This window comes from Trichoderma breve, chromosome 5 (genome assembly GCF_028502605.1).
Source record: "Trichoderma breve strain T069 chromosome 5, whole genome shotgun sequence".
Classification (NCBI taxonomy): domain Eukaryota; kingdom Fungi; phylum Ascomycota; class Sordariomycetes; order Hypocreales; family Hypocreaceae; genus Trichoderma; species Trichoderma breve.
In genome coordinates, this window is record NC_079236.1 from 599,092 (window position 1) to 618,969 (window position 19,878).

At 46.0% G+C, this 19,878-nt stretch overlaps 5 protein-coding genes across 5 annotated transcripts; 3 read left to right on the forward strand and 2 right to left on the reverse strand.

Moving 5' to 3' along the window:
- Positions 1-533: 533 nt before the first annotated feature.
- Positions 534-1,510, forward strand: T069G_07889 (putative esterase domain-containing protein; the record flags this gene model as incomplete). The annotated part of the gene is made up of 3 exons (XM_056175099.1): positions 534-1,208; positions 1,272-1,376; positions 1,427-1,510. The coding sequence occupies 3 exons, from the start codon at positions 534-536 to the stop codon at positions 1,508-1,510; spliced, it is 864 nt and encodes a 287-aa protein (XP_056026048.1).
- Positions 1,511-4,237: 2,727 nt separating this feature from the next.
- Positions 4,238-6,090, reverse strand: T069G_07890 (alcohol dehydrogenase groES-like domain-containing protein; the record flags this gene model as incomplete). The annotated part of the gene is made up of 6 exons (XM_056175100.1): positions 4,238-4,455; positions 4,512-5,149; positions 5,203-5,338; positions 5,437-5,551; positions 5,624-5,638; positions 5,785-6,090. 6 exons carry the CDS (start codon positions 6,088-6,090, stop codon positions 4,238-4,240), a joined length of 1,428 nt encoding a protein of 475 aa, XP_056026049.1.
- Positions 6,091-8,243: 2,153 nt separating this feature from the next.
- On the reverse strand, positions 8,244-9,423 carry T069G_07891 (short chain dehydrogenase domain-containing protein; the record flags this gene model as incomplete). The annotated part of the gene is made up of 4 exons (XM_056175101.1): positions 8,244-8,517; positions 8,576-8,898; positions 8,961-9,243; positions 9,350-9,423. The coding sequence occupies 4 exons, from the start codon at positions 9,421-9,423 to the stop codon at positions 8,244-8,246; spliced, it is 954 nt and encodes a 317-aa protein (XP_056026050.1).
- Positions 9,424-12,837: 3,414 nt separating this feature from the next.
- T069G_07892 (carboxylesterase family domain-containing protein) lies at positions 12,838-14,619 on the forward strand (the record flags this gene model as incomplete). Its single annotated transcript, XM_056175102.1, has 4 exons — positions 12,838-12,960; positions 13,018-13,132; positions 13,214-13,386; positions 13,444-14,619. 4 exons carry the CDS (start codon positions 12,838-12,840, stop codon positions 14,617-14,619), a joined length of 1,587 nt encoding a protein of 528 aa, XP_056026051.1.
- A 3,443-nt stretch (positions 14,620-18,062) lies between these two features.
- Positions 18,063-18,488, forward strand: T069G_07893 (uncharacterized protein; the record flags this gene model as incomplete). Its single annotated transcript, XM_056175103.1, has 1 exon — positions 18,063-18,488. One exon carries the CDS (start codon positions 18,063-18,065, stop codon positions 18,486-18,488), a length of 426 nt encoding a protein of 141 aa, XP_056026052.1.
- Between the last annotated feature and the right edge of the window lie 1,390 nt (positions 18,489-19,878).

Genomic DNA, 19,878 nt, shown 5'->3' on the forward strand with positions numbered 1-19,878 from the left:
TATAGATCCCTTGTTGATTCGGCTTCCGGAATTCGCTTGCTTACTAAGAACCCCGAACAGCCGAAACGTGCAAGTTGCGCCGCCGGACGTAAAGGATATATCCGTGCCAGTATGATAGTAGCCATAAATAATTAATAAACGGGGCTCACTATAGGGTACCCTGGCTCCAGTACAGCAGTTGCTACAATTGCAATCATTATTAGCCTTCGGGGCATAACTACATGTAAGTACGATAGCACGCAATTCTGGCAATTTCGTCTAGACGTAATTAGAGCAGAGGACAATGTCAGCGTACCATGTATATTTCATAGACTAGTTGGATAAGACGAAGATCACTGGTAATTAGTTCTAGTAAAATCTATTGGATGTTGTAACTACCTATTCACTGACAGAAAGATACATAGCTGTTGCGCCTCTTCCTTCGTGTATATATAGGTACTTTTAATTCATATATGGCCCACGTACCTTCATATCCTTAAATCTCAGCCATCTAACAAGCCCGACTAGCATTCTACCACGTCAACAGTATCACCATGGCTTCTACTTTCACAACCAACGCAACTATCAACAGCTTTGGCGGTCGATTCCTAAAGCTAACTCACCAGTCCGCCGTCACAGGCACACCCATGAATCTAACGCTTTATCTCCCTCCCTCCGCTGCCGCTTCTAAGCCCGCTCCTCTTCTCATCTACCTCTCTGGCCTGACATGTTCACCCGACAACGTCACTGAAAAGGGCTTCCTCCACTCCTATGCCTCTTCCCTCGGCCTCGCCCTCCTCTACCCTGATACTTCCCCCCGCGGCCTTGATCTCCCCGGCGAGCACGAATCGTGGGACTTTGGTAGCGCAGCAAGCTTCTATATCGATGCTACTGCTGAACCATGGAACAAAAATTACAAGATGGAGTCGTATCTCACCAAGGAGCTACCAGACCTACTGTTTGGTGCTTTTAAGGAGCTCGACTCGTCGCGAGTCTCCATTGCTGGCCACTCCATGGGCGGCCATGGCGCTTTAACCCTGTACCTTAAGAATCCCGGCAAGTACAAGAGTGTCAGCGCTTTTGCGCCTATTGCCAACCCTGTCAACTGTCCCTGGGGCCAGAAAGCTTTCTCTGGCTACCTAGGTGATAACAAAGAGGAATGGAAGAAACACGATGCTTCGGAGCTGCTTCGGAGTTGGAAGGGTCCTCTAAATGCCCTCATTGATGTTGTAAGTATCAATTGATGATGGCATTGTCATAAAGTGATAAGCTAATTAATTGTAATTTCGTAGGGCACTGAAGATAACTTCTACAAACAGGGCCAACTGCTCCCTGAAAACTTTGCGAAGGTCGCAGAGGAGATTGGTGCAAGCGACCTCCAAGTCAATTACCGAGAAGTAAGACCTATTGTGAAACGGTAGACTCGAAATGATGCTAATGGTTACAGGGCTATGACCATTCATACTTCTTCATCTCCACATTCGCTGGCGATCACGTCCAGCATGCCGCCAAGGCTCTGGGTCTCCTTTGATTGTATTATTTAGCTCTCTATAATGAAGTCAAGAACGTAGCTCTACAGTTCTACAATCGTTTGAAAATTATGTAAAATAAAGCATGCTTCTTTGTATAGAAACAATGAGGTATTAGAGCACGCTCAAACATGTGACGGTAAGATGCAATTTCAATTGTCTCAGGGGTCTCGAGGCTGGATAGCCGAAGGGGGTATCTTACGTCTAAGCCAGTCCTTTTTGTTTGGACGAGGTTATGTAATGAATGAAAAAATCTCTTCGTGGTTGAACAGGCTCAGGGATATGACTTTACCCAGCTTCTTTCAAAAGCGTAGGTAGCTAGCTGGCCCACCGTCTTCAACTTCGCATATTGTATCATTCACGCTCCTAATGAATTAAGTGAAAATATTTTAGTTAAAGATATAGTGAGATTCTACTACAAATTTGGTGGCGAGATATTCTTTTTGGTGTAATTGGACGTTCAGATTTGAATGGGCTGAAATGACCCATGATCACGATGATCACGCGCCTGAGCCTCCAGAACAACGCGCCATAAAGACCTCACAATTTTCTTTTTGTCTCGCTTTGAAGCACACAGCAATGCATTTAGACCTCAGCCAAAGAATGAAAAAAAATTTTACAGCCACATATTCAGTGTTTTCAGTCGGCTAATAAAGTAGCCGATGTGATTTCGAAGCCCGTGAACGACCTGAACAGCCCAGATGAGCCGCACGGTGGCGAACAATCCCGTGAAATAAGAAGGTCCGCAGTACATTCCTGATCTAAGTTGATTCTACACAAGAGATATGACTCGTAGAGAAATTAGAGCGTTTGCGGGGTGTAAGTCGCTTGCCACTGATGCCGTGTTCGATAGAGCAACCCCTGAGTTGGATACAGTTGCATGCAGCTTCAGTGGCAATCGCAAAAGTCTAGATCAACACACTAATCCTGTATAATTGAGGCTTGAAAGCGAATTCCAATGGCGATATCTTTCAAACCTTCTTTAAAAATGGTCGATGTACTATGTCTCCCCAGGAGAAGGCCAGGACATCTACTTGCTCCAGATATTTCAGCCCATGTCACAATTTTTCAAATACCTTCTCACTTCTGATACGAGGAGGTACATAACTAGATTATCTTCGTCATGGCTGACTGGGTACTTAACCCTCCCTCGAGTCCTAGCGCCAACGGCCGTGATACCAGAACAGGCTGCGTCGTTCCAGTTACACCCCCCCTCCCTGCAGAACCAAAAGTCCCACGCGCATTTCATGGAAGAAATATGAGCGATATGAGAATCTCTCCAATAAGAACTTGCTCTATGAGTATCTTCGAGTGCTTGTGTCATGTACATGACCACACGAGCCTCGGTTTGTGACCCACGTCTCTCCAAGCGACGTAGCTAGGCTCCCAAATTTCGATTATCACCAACTGACTTTCACTTGTGAAAGCCAAGCCCACACCTACCTAATGCTAACTCCGCATTCTTTGTATAGTTTTCGATTAGTTTGTCACGGTTTTGAATCCTGGTCCCTGTCTTCTGTGCTCTAGAGGCCCTCTGAAGTGGCGACAGAGTGTCATATTCGTTCCGTTCAGCTGCTCGAACCTTCCTCTCACGTCACCATTATCTTTTATGTTGAAGCACTGTCCAATAATACACGCCTCAACACCATATCGCCAAATCATGGCATTTGAAAAGACCCAGTGTCGGCGGAACCGGAGCTAATTTAACTACCTACATATGGGTGTCAGCCGCTTTCAACCGGCAGTTGAAACTTGGAACTTGGCTGTTTCACCGCTTCAGTAATTCCCTCGCTTCCACTGACTGCATTATTTTGGATCAAGCTGAGATCACGCGGGTGGTGCAACTAGTCTATCAGCCGCGTGAAGACGCGACAGGATTTCGATGGTCGTGTAGAGCTGAAAGAGATCTCATAGTCTCCACCTCACTAATAGAGGGAATGAATCGTACTGAACTCTACCGAAGTATCTTTTTATCACTTATCATTTGAAGCCTGGGTGTGGTGGTAAGAAGACCTTGCCTAAGCCGGTCAGGTTTACAGCGGTCTGCCTAAGCTGTAGTCCACCGGCGACAGGGATAGGCAAATGCAAGATCTTGGTCGTCTTGTCTACCAATGCTTTTTAACAATGCGAGTCAGAGTAAGTAAAGTAGTATATGATCGTCTATCTCGCCCGAAATCTGACCTGAAAGCTGTAAAATGTGTCGTGAACACCAAGTTGGCCACTTTTGTGTAAGGGGCACTAGCCCCTGATGGATGAGTTTCAATGCTAGGTCACTTTTCACACAGACCATCACTGCTCCAAGAAACTCTCGTTTAGACTAATTTGCTTCCGGAAAGACGCTATGTAGGAATTCAACTGATTAGATCAATACCCGCGCCATAATCTGCGCCTTCATTCTCATGCAGGTAGCTGGAGAGGGAATAAATACTTCACAAGAATGAGATGTTAGGCTACCAAGCGGAGTAGATTGCCAAGTTTTTATTCTCAGACAAAATCCCTCATCATCCAGTGCATATGTCGTAAGGGTACTACTGTCTTTGGTTTATGATTCATCACAGTCATTATCAAATACGTCTCACATATTGCCTAGAGCCATTTGAAGATCATGGTAGGGTGAGTTTTCATCCACAAAGTGCGTTGGTAGGTAATTGTTTTTCTTTTTTTCATTGCCACTATCAAGGGTGAATACTATTACACGTAACCAAGCCCTGCCTCATCCTCCACTAATCTTAGGCCTCCATGTCCAAAACACAGCGGATACAGTCACCACTCTTCATGTGTTGGAAGGCTGTGTTGATGGTAGCCAATGATTCGCGGTGGGTAATGTAATCGTCAACCTTGAGGTAGCCTTGGAGGTAGTCCTCAACGAGGTTTGGAAGCTGAGAGCGACCCTTGATGCCACCAAACGCGCAGCCTCTCCAGACGCGTCCCGTCACCAGCTGGAACGCTATGTATCAGGTTAGAAGCGGCCCAAGTAGCCAACAAATGCGGGAGTAAACTTACGCCTGGTAGAAATTTCCTGGCCGGCTGCGGCCACACCAATGATAATGCTCTGACCCCAGCCCTTGTGGCAAGCTTCGAGGGCAGCCCGCATAACGCCGACATTTCCCGTGCAGTCGAAAGTGTAGTCACATCCACCGTCTGTCATCTCGACCAACTTCTCCTGGATGGTCTGTCCACCCAACTTTGTGGGGTTGACAAAGTCAGTGGCACCAAACTTGCGAGCCCAGGCCTCCTTATCGTCGTTCACGTCGACAACGATGATTTTGCCGGCCTTGTTCTTAACTGCACCCTCAATGACGGACAAGCCAATGCATCCAGCACCGAAAACAGCGATGTTGGATCCCTCCTCAACCTTGGCAGTAACAGTTGCAGCGCCATAGCCTGTAGTAATTCCACAGCCCAACAAGCATGCACGGTCGGTGGGTGCCTTGGGATTAACAGCCACAACTGAGATGTCGGCAACAACGGTATACTGTGTGAAGGTCGAGGTACCCATATAGTGCAAAATATCCTTACCGCGTGCCCTGAAGCGAGTGGTGCCGTCGGGCATCAAACCCTTTCCTTGTGTAGCGCGAATCTTTTGGCACAAATTGGTCTTCCCAGACTTGCAGAATTTGCACTCGCCGCACTCCGGAGTACTTGTAGTAATCAGTAAATATTCACGCCCGTCAAGTTCAAAAGAGCAACCTACTAGAGAGCGATCACTCGGTCACCAGGCTTGACATTAGTCACGCCTTCACCAACCGATTCAACGATACCTGCACCCTCGTGGCCAAGGATAACAGGGAAATCTCCCTCGGGATCCTTGCCGGAAAGAGTATAGGCATCTGTGTTGTGGTCACCAATGTCAGCCAATTTAAATCAAATTCACATCAAGAAACATGAGTCAAGGAACCAATTCGACCAATAATGATGAAAAACTCACCTGTGTGGCAGACACCGGTGTTAAGGATCTGGATGCGAACCTCGTGGGCTTTAGGGGGGGCAACCTCGATATCCTCAATAGAAAATGGCTCTCCGGCAGCCCACGCAACAGCAGCCTGCTACAGATCAGCAAAACAAGCTCCGAGTGAGGCCAAAATGATCTCAAAACAGGTTGTAGACGCAATTACCTTGCAGGTGATAGTCTAAATACGTATGTTAGCCATGTTTCTGTGAGATAAATATAGGTGTTACACTGAAACGTTGCCAGATTCGGGAGGGGTGATGCTCCTCATCCACTGACGTAGGTTGAGGTTTTGATGGTATTTGGAGACACAATGGGAAATCTTACCTTGCCAACAGTGCTAGCCATAATGTCGATATTGAGAAAGACGATTTCTCTGTAGTTGATGAAGTAATGCAGAAGTATGCTCTTTACTAGGTAGTATCCGAGAGTGAAGAACAACCCGTTATTTGGATCGAGATAATCGAAGCTATATAGTACAATCTCCCACAGCTTTGTGCGGTTCAACCATTTACCGACATAGAAAAGTATTGTAAAGGAAATAACGTCATTATTTGCAAGACCAGGCGCTGATGTTTGAGGGTGGAATAAGGCATTCTTTGAAAAAGGAATAGGCTGGATGATTAGTTGCATGTCAGATATATGGGGGGCAAAAGTGGTTGAACTACCCTTGACCTGGAACCCGCCACCTCTCGCTAAGGTTCGCAGATAGCTGAAAAGCAGGCAACCAGTTTATGAAGAAGAATTATATGGAGACTTGAGACAAGCACCGTACAGCTTCAGAAAATAGGTACACGATTAAGAATTCTCATTGATCATTCGCTCTGGTCTACGGTCCCGCCAATTGATCTAACACAACGCATGTCTTCATATGTTGCGCTTCATTTCTTTGGTACCCCCTTGCTACAGCTTGGCCTTTTTGAAAATTGCATAAACTCAATGACAAGGTTCAGGAGCTGCAAGTGCTAGAATTGAAGGCTGATTTCTTTCTTTACTTCAGTGCGTGTTCATCAAGCAATCACAGCAGTGACCCAATTTTACGAGATCCAAGTTCAGTGCTACTCCGCAGATTCAGCTACATTCCAAAAGCACACAGATCAGCGACACAGCTCCAAGCAAACTCAATTTCTATGGAACCCTTTCATCTCCCCGTAGGTTCCGTTATTTTGGAGGTAATTGCCATCTTTGGGGTAGCGGCCAATAGTTGACTCATTGGGCGCGGTACTCGTATTCTAGCCCTGGATGGCATTGTTTAGAGTTCCCCCACCCAACCTGGGCACGGCTCTGCCGTCTTTGATGCATGCTAGAACACATTAGCTTACAATAGCACTGCGGTAATTGCTCGGTCTTCGGGGGGTTGACAGGGAATTTGTTACTAAGCGCTCTCCATCATCAACAAACTTGTCGAATGGCTGTGTTCTGGATTGACAACATCTGCATCAATCAATATGATTGAGATGAAGAGAGCAAGAAAGATTAACCGACATACATCATCTACTGTAAAGCCTCTGGAATTTCGGGATGCAATCGAGATCCCGAAAACACACAGATCCGGATGTCTGCTTTTTTGCCCCTCAAAGTAAATTCGAAGGGAAACGCGTGACAAAATTCACAAAGTCGCTCTAGGAAGAGCCTTATCATTGCATGAAGATTTTCACCATTGAAAAAAATCGGCAAAGGACGCCCCCCGACGAAAATACGAACCTCTCCATAGCTGGTAGCCTGCTGACCCTCCATAGGTTCACCAGTTTTCAGCATTTCAAGCCTCCCTTGCCTCAGCAAGTGCTTCTGTTCAGCGCCTTGTTGCCATTACCGAAATTCGATAATTCCGCTGGAAGCGCAGCAAACCCTGTGGACCGAAGGGCGAGTATACGGCAGTGCCTGTACAAGATCCTGCACGTAATACCACATAGGAGGGATTGGTAATCTTACTTCTGCCCGTTTCGTGGTATGTGCAGCAAAATTCTGAAAGCAGAGATTATATCGGTATATACCCATTCGGAGGTTAAGTACAGCACATTCACAGGCCCGTGTGACTCTGCTTATTCTTCAACCCCAGATGTAGGTCATTACGATCCATCGTGCCACGCACCTTGAAAGATACGGATATCCGTGATATGGCTTTTGCATTTCTCAGTACGATCGACTTTATAGATATAACCTGCCAAGCTTACAGAGCTCAACTACACAGGGGGAGTGCGCTGAAGAAGGACTATCCAATCACCCGAACGGCTTTTTTGGACTATGTGATTCCCTATCGTTTTTATCCAAGAGCACACGACGCTACTCGTGTACCAAAACTGCCTGACTGGTGTTGTCGAAGTCATAGGCCAATGTGGCGAACCTGGAAACCTCCATGTAATATGGCATCATGTAGCGCACTCTATTCATTGTCCTACATCAAAGGATCAGCCAGGTCAATTAACCATTTTTAGATTTTCCTGGTGAAGAGGAAAAAGTAATGTCCTCATTTTCTGTCTCTGTCAAGTATATTCTCTTTCTGTTCACTCTCTACCCTCAAACTAACTTTACAATTACATCGACACACTAGGAGAATATAATAATTATAAGATCGTAACGACTTGCGTGTCGCGTCCTGAGTTATCCACCAACACGAGTCGACTCTCGATAATATGCTGCCATAATCCTTGCCAATCTCGACGGAATGTTGCTCGAAGAGGTCTTTCGAACAGTGGCTGGTGGGTTCTTTGGTGCTCAAATCTTTGAGCAGCTACTAAAAGCAGCTGTATTAGCCCATAGGCAGCGGTTCGTCCCGGATGGCTCAGTTATATGAAGCCTTTAGCTTGCATCTCTTTGTCCGTCCACTCCCACAATTTGGTTGCCAATTCGGGATCCTCTGCAAACTTGCTGGGCTGCTCAACTTTTGCAACTGGGACAAAGTATTTACCATTTAGTTGAATGGAAAATTCAGGGCTCGCAATAGTGTAAAGAGAATTGTAAGACCCGACATCAACTGAAGGGGTTACTCTAAGGCACTTCAAGATCGGCGATAAGACCGCTGCTGCAGTTGCGAGCCCTTTTGCATTCTTGTTTAGTTGCCTGCGACAAGTTAAACAGTGAATCACGAACAACAGCTGGGGGATTGTAAAGAGCTTACGTGTCATAATTACCAGGGTGAACACTTGCTGTCCAAATTGGGGTGTTGCCGGTGGAAAGTTCGGTTCCTCCAGGCCCATACCGACGAAGTAGCTCCTTGCTGTGTAGGATATTCGCCAGCTTGGATTGCCCATAGCGAGACCAAGAACCACCTTTAACCTGATTAATATCTCCAAAATCAATACCGGTAGATGGCGTGTAGTATTTGTGGCCGACTGAGGAAACATTTGTCACCCGAACCGTCCCTTCTTCGCAAAATGCCGCGGTTGACAGTAGGAGCGGTAAAAGGTGCTTCGTCAACAGCCAGTGGGACATGTAGTTGGTCTTTTGGGAAAAAGATCAGTTCAGCTTTTCGTCTGCAGCCAGAGAGGGCGTATTAGCCATACCTGCCATTGAGATTCGTAACCATCCTTTGATATTTGCTGGGGCACAGCCATGATTCCTGCGTTATTCACAACTCCATGTAATCTCGACTCTTTCTGTAAAATGCTCTTTGCTGCTGCAACCACTGAGCCGAGATCCATCATATCCATGAGCAAGAACTCAATCTCAGCGTAAGGAATGTCCTCTTTGATGCTTTCGATGGCAGAACGGGCTTTCTCCTCATTTCGCGCTCCCATATACACTTTTGCATGATGCTTTGCCAAGTGAAACACTGTGAAATAGCCACTGATCATACATCATTTAGCAGCCATACATCGTAGATGGAGGTGACTAACGGTCAAGTAAAGGTCCAAGTGACCACTTGACCGTTGTGAATTGTTAACAGACTTACATGCCAGTGTTTCCTCCGGTCACGATGTAAACTTTTCCCGCGAGACTCGGAAGTGTGTCGGGATTGAACGCCATGATGTCTTTGAAGCCGAATCAATATAGACAAGAAAGATTGTTGTTGTATGAAACTGGAGCATTTTATGGTATATTTGAGAAACAGCAGACACATTGACTTATGTATACGTTGACTTCTCGACTTGCTGTTCTTATTATTGCTTACCTTTCTCAAAACTGTACCCATCAGTTCATGCACCCACTGAACCAAGCCCCACTGCGGACGTTGCGGCCGCCGCGGTTAAGCTGAGTCGAGTTCTAAACCTTCGCCATTTGGAATGGAAAACAAAAAGACCGGCCGCACATTCCCGCAGTACCCACAGTACCTGTATACTACACTGTCTAGGTAGGTACCTTTCATAACCCCTATGTACGATACACAGAACAGCTATGACTTTAGTCATTGATCGTAGACTACTCCGTAGTCAACCGAGTCCTACTACAACAGCTGCGGCCGCTACAGCTAACCCAGTCAAGTTTTTACATGACCCGAGGTACATGTCCCTATTCCGCCTTTGCCCTTCTTTATTGCGATGCAACAAAAGCCAAACGCTTCAAAGGGCCAATAGCCATGGCCCCGTTAACATCAGCCTCGGCTACTTCGTACTGCCTACATGATATCAGATATACAGGACCCGCCAAGAGCCCTGGTGTCGGAAATGATCCTGCGTGGCTTAAGAACAGCGCGAGGAAGAGGGTAGATTACATGTGCCTGAGTTGCTGAGGAATAGGGGATCGGTATCATACGGCCTATGGTACCCTGTTTTTGTGAAGCCTACGGAGTTGAATGAACTGCACTGCTTTGCTCTCTTAGAAAGTCTCTTGTCCCATTTCCCGCTCTGCTACATTTAAAAGCTCGAGATAGGCTCCTACCACGTCTGTTAGAGTTGAAACTTGAAACAATGAAGCTACCATTGATAGACACCGTACCTGCAGCTTTCCATCTGGTATTCATCATCTGAAGAGCGTTTACACAAATGGTTTTCCCAATGAGATATTGCTCATTGCTAGTTTCCATGGCCATCCACGAAAGAGCAACGGATGTACGATAAAGACAATGTAACACTAGAGGGGAGAGGCACACCAAGTGAGAGTCTTGCGCTAGTTTCATCAGCACCTGGGCAAAGGACACGACTCTAGAGCAGTTCTCCTTCATCTTGGCAATAGAGCGATCCATGCATTCGCGAAGAAGTGCCGCTGTTTCTATATCAATTGGCATGTTTTCGCTGAACGAGTCACAACTGTGATGATCGCTGAGCTTCATCTGGGCACTGACATCGTTAAGATTCGTTTCCACGAAGCACATAAAAGGGTATAGTTACCTCAAACAAAGAGACTGTGCGAGATAGAAAGCTCCTGCGACGGCAGAGTTTTCAGTTAACAGAGACAAAATTGAGGATGTGGTTTGGTGTAATAATTCCATGTCCTCGAGCATAAATGCAGGCGTACTAGTTTGATCATTGCAGTGCTTGATCACTCGTCCTAATAAATGTGACGCTTGAGCCACGCGTGCAAATGGGCTGACCTGCATGCTGGTAGCAGATGCTAAAGACAATCTTTCTGGAGGCACGATTTCCTACTCCGACACGTCATTAGTCGAGTATCTTGGTCTGCAACGAGCTGACGATCATACCCCATTTTTCCAAGCTTCATCGTCTACGGGAATGGGCGTGTCAATAGTTGGGTCTTCCGTGAATAATGACCGCTGGTCGCTTCCAGCTGCGACATATCTAGCACAACGTTAAGACCAAAGTCATCCAAACAGAGCGTGGTTACAGACCTGTCGAGTATAACAACGTACCACCATGCTCTTTGTCTTTCCTCCCAATCCACCCAGCTCCGTGGTGCTTGTAGAATTTGCGGAGCCAGCTTATTATGCAAGCCGAGGGTAATGCCATGACTAGCACACATTCCGATAGACGTATAAGCCGCCGGAAATATAGCGTGGCCCAATTCATACACCGCAATGATCAAAGCAGCTTGCAGTTTCGTCAAAGTGTACAATCCGTCCAGTGTATAGCAGAACTTTTTTGCAATCACGTAAAGGGGTGAGCGTTCTGCATCGTTGTTTGTTGGCACTTCGAGAATCAGCTTCATGGACAGTAATAGCAGCGCAGTATCCGGCCTTAGCCCATTCTGGCTCCGATGATTGATCAGTCTGTCTAACTTGGCTTCGTTCAAGATAGGCATCCAAGTATTCATCAATCGAAAATATTGAGTTTTTATATGATCAACGGCTAATTGATCCCCAATGGCGGTAGACACTTCTTGGGGAATGGAAACATTAACCACAGTATTAGACTTTGTGCAATATTCCGAGAGCCCTGAGTCCAAGAAAAGAGACTTCAAATAGAGCTTGGATGAAGCATCGTGAAGTATTGGCGCAGCCGTTATATCGTCGAAACTTGACAATACCGATGGCGTCTGGTTTGACAACCGAGCAACCTGCTGCTCCAGTTCAGAGATTCTGGAGCGCAGACTGGCCGAGTCATCGGTACCATTTGTTAGCCCCGAATAATCGCAATGACGGCGAAACCTATTCAGTCAATAACAATTACTAAAACTATGTGAAGCATGGATTCACCTTTTGCATAAAGAACAGGTCGGGATACTCTTATCGCAGCGACGCTTGTTCTTCTGGCATGCAGCACAAGCACGAGCGGCCGTTTCGGCCGCAACTGAGCTTTCAGCCATGAAACTCGGTCGTAGATGGATATTCCAGGAAGAGAATGGTCACGTTGATATAATATTGTGAGAGGAATGTTATATCCTGAGCTAGTGTGCGGCCGCACGCTAAAAGTGTTCTATCAGCTGACTGAAAGTTCAAATGTTCTTTACCCATCCTGCGGAGTATATTAGGAGCTGCCAGGTTGCTCTTGTGGGGTAGCTAATACTACATTCACTCAATGTCATTATTCACTTAACATTTATGTCACCTTGTTTCTTCAATATACTTATTATTATCATTATAAGGGCCAGATTGTAGCATATATGTATAGTTATTTAGAATCTTTTCATGGTTTCATATCACCTGAGAGACTTGTCTGGTGGGTTCTTAGAATACAAATTGTAGAGAAAGGGGACTGCAATATTTGCATTTACCGACGAGTCTTCGCCTTCAAGTTGATTAAAAAAAAATGGAATTAACGGCTAGAGAACTCGGGAACCAAAAGCTAAGCCATGGCCTCGCAAGGGGCATATTCAACTGGACTAAGAACATCTTGCCCAAACTCGGAGTTATACTCTTCACCGTAAAGTGCGGCAAAGCGGGACATGGCGGAGTTGCAACTGCTACTCCTTAAAAGTCCGCCTTTTCGATGATTTATATCCATTGAGGGATACACAGAGATATAAATACTCACTTGATCACTCTATTTAGGAGCTCTTCCATCAGCCATCATACATAGGATAATTCTACGCTTGACATATTGAATCATGAGCACAACCGTCGAATTCCTCCTCGGTTCTTTGGCACTTGCCAGCAGTATCTTAGGCAATGATTCAAGTCTCCCAACAGTGGACCTAGGCTACCAGATTCACCGCGCCATTTCCTTGGATGTGAGCACCTCCCCTTTCTAACCAAGGCGGGACCTGTTTATTAAACATCAGTCACAGGAAACATTCAACACTTACAACTTCACCAACATACCATATGCGGAACCTCCTTTAGGTCCTCTGAGATTTAAAGCACCCATTCCACCTAGAGGTCGGAAGTCTGAGATCCAAGATGGTAGTATTGGAAAGATCTGTCCTCAAGCCAATACTAAATGGAATGGGATGGGATCCCTGTTTGCCGCTGCTTACGCAACAGGCAGGCTCCCATTCAACTATACGCAAGCTGAGGAGACTTTGGCCAATTCGCCGCCTCGAGCAATGGATCCTCGGGTCACTGAAGATTGTCTCGTTTTGGATGTGCTAGTTCCGAAAGCAGTCTTTCATGAACAATCCAAGTCAAAGGGAGCTCCTGTCTTGGTGTGGATTTATGTAAGTTCGCTCTCGAGCTTGTTCATTTAGCAAGTGAGTTATTCTAATGCGCTTCAGGGAGGCGGCTATGCCCTTGGGGATAAGACTATGTTTGGGAGCCCACACGAGCTTATTGCGGCCACCCAGCAAGGTGAAAACCAAGGTGCTATCTGGGTAGCCATGAACTATCGCCTTGGAGCCTTCGGGTTCCTCTCTGGCCCTACCTTGCAAGAGACCGGCACAGCGAATGCAGGTCTTCATGACCAGAGACTCGCTCTTGAATGGGTGCAGGAGAACATCCACAAGTTTGGCGGAGACCCTGATAACGTCACTCTCATGGGTATTTCAGCGGGTGGTGGTTCAGTTATGCACCAGATTACGGCATACGGTGGCTTGAAGCCGGCACTATTCCACCAAGCTATCACGCAGTCATCGGCCTTTGTTCCTAATCCAGGGACCCAATTGCAGGAGGACGCTTTCAACGACTTTCTCTCGCTTCTCAATGTCAGCTCTCTCGAAGAGGCTCGAGCTCTGGACTCGGCCACCCTGATTGAAGCAAATGCTAAACAGATCGCTGAGGCACCACACGGCACATTTATCTTTGGCCCAACTGTCGATGGCGATTTTGTCCCTGGTGTGCCAACGAAACTGATCCTTCAGGGTTCCTATTCAAAAGGCATCTCTATTTTATCTTCTTATATGAGCCATGAGGGTATTTTCTTCATAGATCCAAGGGCCATTGACGACGAAAGGCTATTGCGTCAGCACCTTCGGAATATTTTCCCCCATATGTCGAAAAGAAACTTTGACTTTGTCTTCGATACACTATATTCACCAACTTATGATGGGTCCTATCCCTATAAAGCTCCTCTTGAACGAGCGGAACTTATTATTGCTGAATCAATCTTCATCTGCAACCAGAACTCCATGTTAAAAAGTGCAATGCAACAAGGCACAGCGGCGTTCGGATACCAGTTCTCGATCCCACCAGCGCTTCATGGTGGCGACCAGCCCTATATTTTCCCCAATGGTCCATTCCCCGACGTCGATCCTATTATTTCCAAATTCGTTCAACAAACCATCGCCAGTTTTGTTAACAATGGTGTGCCGTCTGAACAAATTACTGGAGCCTCGATCCCTCCGTACGCGACCAACAAATCTGTTCTTAATCTGGTCCCGAACTCCCCAGTAATTATTCCTGATCCAACAGCTAATGAGAGATGTGATTGGTGGCATAAAGCTTTATATAGTTAAATTATCGAGTGTTATAAAACGGTTTGTTGGTGGTAGATAGACATATTTTTAAGAACCTATGAGCTCTGAGCTGTAGCTTACCGTATGTAGAAATAGTGTATCCGAACCCAACCTACATTGTCGTAGATCGATCGTCGTAGGCAAAGCAACACCTTTCACACGAGGATCTTCTCTAGCTATGATCCTGTACAATGTCTAAAGTTGGACAAGGAAATTAATGTCACTGCCATTGCTCCATGCTGCATATGCTCAATTATTTTGAGATACGAAATGCAAAGGGCTCGTGCTTTATATTGTGCTGTTAAGTAAATGAAGAGGATATTGCCGTCTCTCCAACGGCAGCATAATTTACTGACATCACAACTCCTTGCGCCATTACGTATGTATATTACTTATCAACACGTCCGATATACGTTCAAGATTTAAGCTACTACACATGATATCATCCAGAGACTCTGCCTGCTTGTAGTTAGAAACTCTCGTATTGTTACGTAGAAGGATGCTTTCTATCGGATTGCTCGAATACGTATCAAATACAAAAAATACCATTACTATGAACCACAGAAGCATTTCATTTTTGTGACAACGCTCTGTGTGATGATATCATCGTAAATTTAGGACAAGTGCTCCTTCATAAATTCGGCGACATCCAGCGCTGCAGGGCCCACGTAAGCTTCGTTATCGTAAAAGTCCAACCTCTCCATATGATGAAGGCCAATATGTGTTAGCCTTTTTATGATAAATGTTCATTTTCATCTGAAATTTGCCCTCTATCACATCCGAATATGATACCTTACTATCATAGTTCCCAATCCTCAACTGCACTGCTCAAATACCCCTCATTCAGCTCGTTTTATCACAGCCACAGCTACACGATAAGGCTGAATTACAGCTCAAACTATTGATCTTGGCATCGAAAACGTCTATCAACATCTTCGCGCTCCATTTTCCTCCATGAATCACCAAATGCATTCGTGCAAATTTTGCTTCTTCTCTCTTTAGCTTATCGCGTGCCACCATGTTGCAGTTCTTCTCAGACTATGTCGCGGTTCTTCGATTCATCGCCGGTGCGAAAGGATTCCATGATCCCCGGAACAGATACTTTGCGAATAATTTCTGGACAAGTATGCATATATGTGGCATCACAGCTGCATATTTGGGCATGGTATTGCCGTCCCAAAACGAGTCGACCGGCATTAGTAGCCCTGAGGAAGGCTTTCATCAACGACAACAAATCTAGACTTGTCGTTCCCGTCTTCAAAATGTTATGGCTTGTGATATTTAGGACAAGAGGTCGTGGCCGACGAATTTTCCTACAAATAATGAACGGCCTCGTCAACCTCACATGGTGGGGTGCATTTGCAGCATATGGATTTTGGGTCTTCGAATATGAGTTCCTGAATCACTGTGCATTTCTATACGGGGCAGCCTTGATCACCATTTTGGTGCAGCTTACTATCGGGGAGAAACAGGATTGGACGGCTAATACCGAGCTCGCCAACTTACGACACAACACTGGTTGGTCAACTTGCCTTTACGTCTTGCTGAGCCTCTGGATTGGGTGGCTCTACATTATCTCTAGGTCTACGTCTACTTTGTCTCCTGTTCTTGGTCATTTTGCGAGAATAGGATACTTTGCTCTAACCCAGTCCACAACAATGTTCATGATTCTCTTTCTTGCGCGACAGGACCGACATAGTTATCTCTCCCCGGAAGGCTCTTTAAAGACTTGCGAACGCCCTATTCAATTTTGTGTACTCTGCAGTGGCACTGTAATAAAAGCCATGAAAGAGCGACATGATTCTCAAGGTGCTCATCATTGGACTTCTGGCTCTCTCGCCGCATCGGTTAAAGCTGGCTGTCGTGTCTGTTCTACTGTTTGGGAACAAAGAAGAGGATTGAAACGTGATTTCCTCGGATATATCATGTTTTGGAAGCCTGTAACGTCATGGAAAGCCTCTATCCTCGGATTGACCATCATTTCCGAGGAGCCGAGAGGAGAATATTCGAGAGCAAGATGTAGTTTCAAGCTGGCTTCACTGGAAGCCAGTGACATTACATCTCAATCCTTGTCAAATAACACGGGATCATACACCTCTTTAAACCAAGTCTCTAAGTGGCTACAGGTTTGTAGAACAAACCACGCCCACTGTCGCAATAAAAGTCTTACAGGTGTAGCATTCAAGCCTACTAGACTTTTGTTTCTCCAGTCCGAAGGGGAGAGTATCCGAGTGCGGCTTCATTGTTCAACAGAGCAGCTTCCAGCCGTCCCATACATGACCTTGAGTCATTGCTGGGGTGGAGGTAGTCCACTGCGACTCGTGAAAACATCACTTTCAGCGTTTCAGCAAAACATTGACACGAAGAAGTTACCAAAGACCTTTCTACAAGCTGCACAACTGGCAAAATACTTAGGTTGTTCATATCTGTGGATCGACTCCTTATGCATCATACAGGACGATTGGGATGATTGGCTACGAGAAGCGGCTCTAATGGGCAATGTGTATAAGAATTCTATCTGTAACATTGCCGCGACCGATGGCAGAAATTCTTCACAGGGCTGTCTCTATATGAGAAATCATCGTGCCATTCAGCCAGAGCCCTGCAACGGGATTTCAGGTCAGAGCGAGTATCTGGTCAATGATTCAGATGTGTTCAAACATCATGTCTTATACACTCGCGGTTGGGTATTACAAGAAGTTATTTTGGCACCCCGGGTTTTGCATTGTTGCCGTGAGCAGCTGTATTGGCACTGCGACGAACTCCGGGCTTCGGAGATTTTCCCGAATGGAATGCCAGCGTCCATTTCAGAAGATTACCACCTCGTAACAAAATATCGAAGCTTTAGCAGCGGTGGGCAGCGTACTATTCTTACGTCTTCGGCTCTGGAAAAGATCGCATCAAACTTGCCCTATTATGCAAGTTCTGCAGCGGCACCTCGCTGGATTGAGTTCCCGGAAGCCTATTCAGCTAACCTTGATATAAACACGCTCGGCTTCGAAATACTAGGCAAAGACTCAGGTATCCCTCTGGAAGACGTAAGCAAATACATAAATCACCTTTCTTTACATGAAGAACTCAGCCTCAGATAGAAGCTCAAAGCTAGTCATCCATTTACCTACTGGGCGAGACTCGTCCAAGCATATTGCAGCATGTCTTTCACTAGAGCAGAGGACCGAGCAGCTGCTTTTTCTGGTATAATCTCGCTTTTAAGACCACATCTCGGAGATTACCTGATTGGATTGTGGAAGGTATTCCTGCCTTTCGAGCTATTATGGGTTGCAGTGAAGCCTTCTAATAGACAGAAAGCATTGAGAGTGCCAAGTTGGTCTTGGATGTCCATCGATGGCGCTGTTGAATACTCCAGGTGTGGGCACAGCGGGCAACATGACCAAATCCTCGTTCAATTGCTTTCCGTGTCAGTCAATTATGTTTTTATCGACATGTCTCGCGCCTCCAGCTGGGAGATGAGGCTCCGGGGTAAGCTCGCTGCTGGAGACTATAAGCACAGAGGTAACAGGCTGTCCAAGCGAGTTCACATGCACTACATCGGAAACCCAACTTGGCAAGTCTTGCCATCTGGGGAATTCCAGATGCACCCTGCGGAGCTACTCCTGGAATCCGATAATCCACCCCCTCCATCAATTTTCCTGGATGAGGTTGAACCAGTTGAACTATACGACGGACAGTTTGTCTTCTTTCTTCTCTTCAAAGATAAAGTCGCCGGGGTTAAGGTCCAGACGGGCCTTGTGTTACGTCTGGTGGAAGATGAGCAACGATTTCGCAGGATTGGTGATTTTGATGGCTCAAATCCGAAGGTGCAGGAAACTTTTGATGCAGTTGAGCCTACCGAGGTCATCTTGGTGTGAGCATTCCTAAGTATGGTATGATCAGTCCAGCTTTCACATGCGAAAATAGTGGGTGATAACAACCCTTTTTGATGAAACCCAATGACATTTATATCTTTAGCTTTAAGAGAGATACTCATAAGAGTTAAAGACCAAGTTTAAAGAATTATGTCTAAGAATGTCTTTGTGCTTGACCATCTTCGTCGAACCGAGGTGGCATACAATCTTTACACACTTCGGAAGGGCATTGTACGGCTAAGAGTCATGGGTGGATCTCCAACATGCTGAGCACTAAAAGGACATGTTTGCTTCTAGTTCCGCCGTAGAACCAACCAATGTTTCGCTTCGATGAGTTATTATTGTCACGGAATATACACAAAGCCTTAGCTTGTGCGAGTTGCAATGATCCTGTCGCCTAACAACGAATCACGACAAAAATCGTCCCTAAGCACCCAGAAGACATCACCAACTCCGCGAAACCCGAATAAAACAAACGCAGTTGGGATGGTCTAATACTTGTTTACACATCCCGACAATCTACATTAGTTCGGTAATTTCTCAGCTTGCCTTCCGCAGAATAGATCCAACAACACAATGACATCGTTTAGAGTGCGGGTCTCGCTTGAGTATACTGCATATGGCATACAGTCATTTCTGTCATAGCGTTCACAAGTATGGAAAGGCAAGTTGTTCTTAGACATATGAGTGATGACTTGATACAGATACCTCAAGGTCTATAATTTGTCGTTATATCGATTGTGTTTCTATTCCACGTGTTCAGGCGAGTTTATTCTTTCTATCTACATGTAATCTTACTTTATCGGGATTTCCACGTAGGCTCTCCGAAATGCGGCGTCCAAACCTCTCCGAGCCAACGAATTAGCACTACCTTGCAGTATGGCTTAACTACTCGTACATGTAATAAGCCAGTGTTGCTCAATCTCGTCCATTCTACACAAGCCTCCTGAAATCGACAATCTGAAGAGGATATTCTTCCATATTCTCGGCAGTAGATACGTGACATTTATGCAAATGGTGACGCAGAGCATCCCCCCCCCCCTGATGATCAGTGTTCGAGCCGCGGCTACCATCTCCCACAGTCCGGAAGTCCCCTATGGAGTCATCGCCGCTCAACCATCCATGTTGCGATTTCTGGGGCTCATTTACTCTCTCTTGCCCTTATAAGCAAGAGCTAGTGCCCAACACCAATCAGCAGCGCGTTGCATCTCAGTGACCAGGGGGTAGGGTGTAAGATTGTGTGGCCCGTGAGCAAAATGCGAAGATAGATGTGCTTTACTTGTGTCCCTGCCTTGATGGAGCTCATCATGGGATGCTGGCAATTGAAATGGCTCCTGTCGCTTGTAGAGGTACTGAGAGTCAAAGAAACTTCCTTCTGGACCTGCTGCGACTT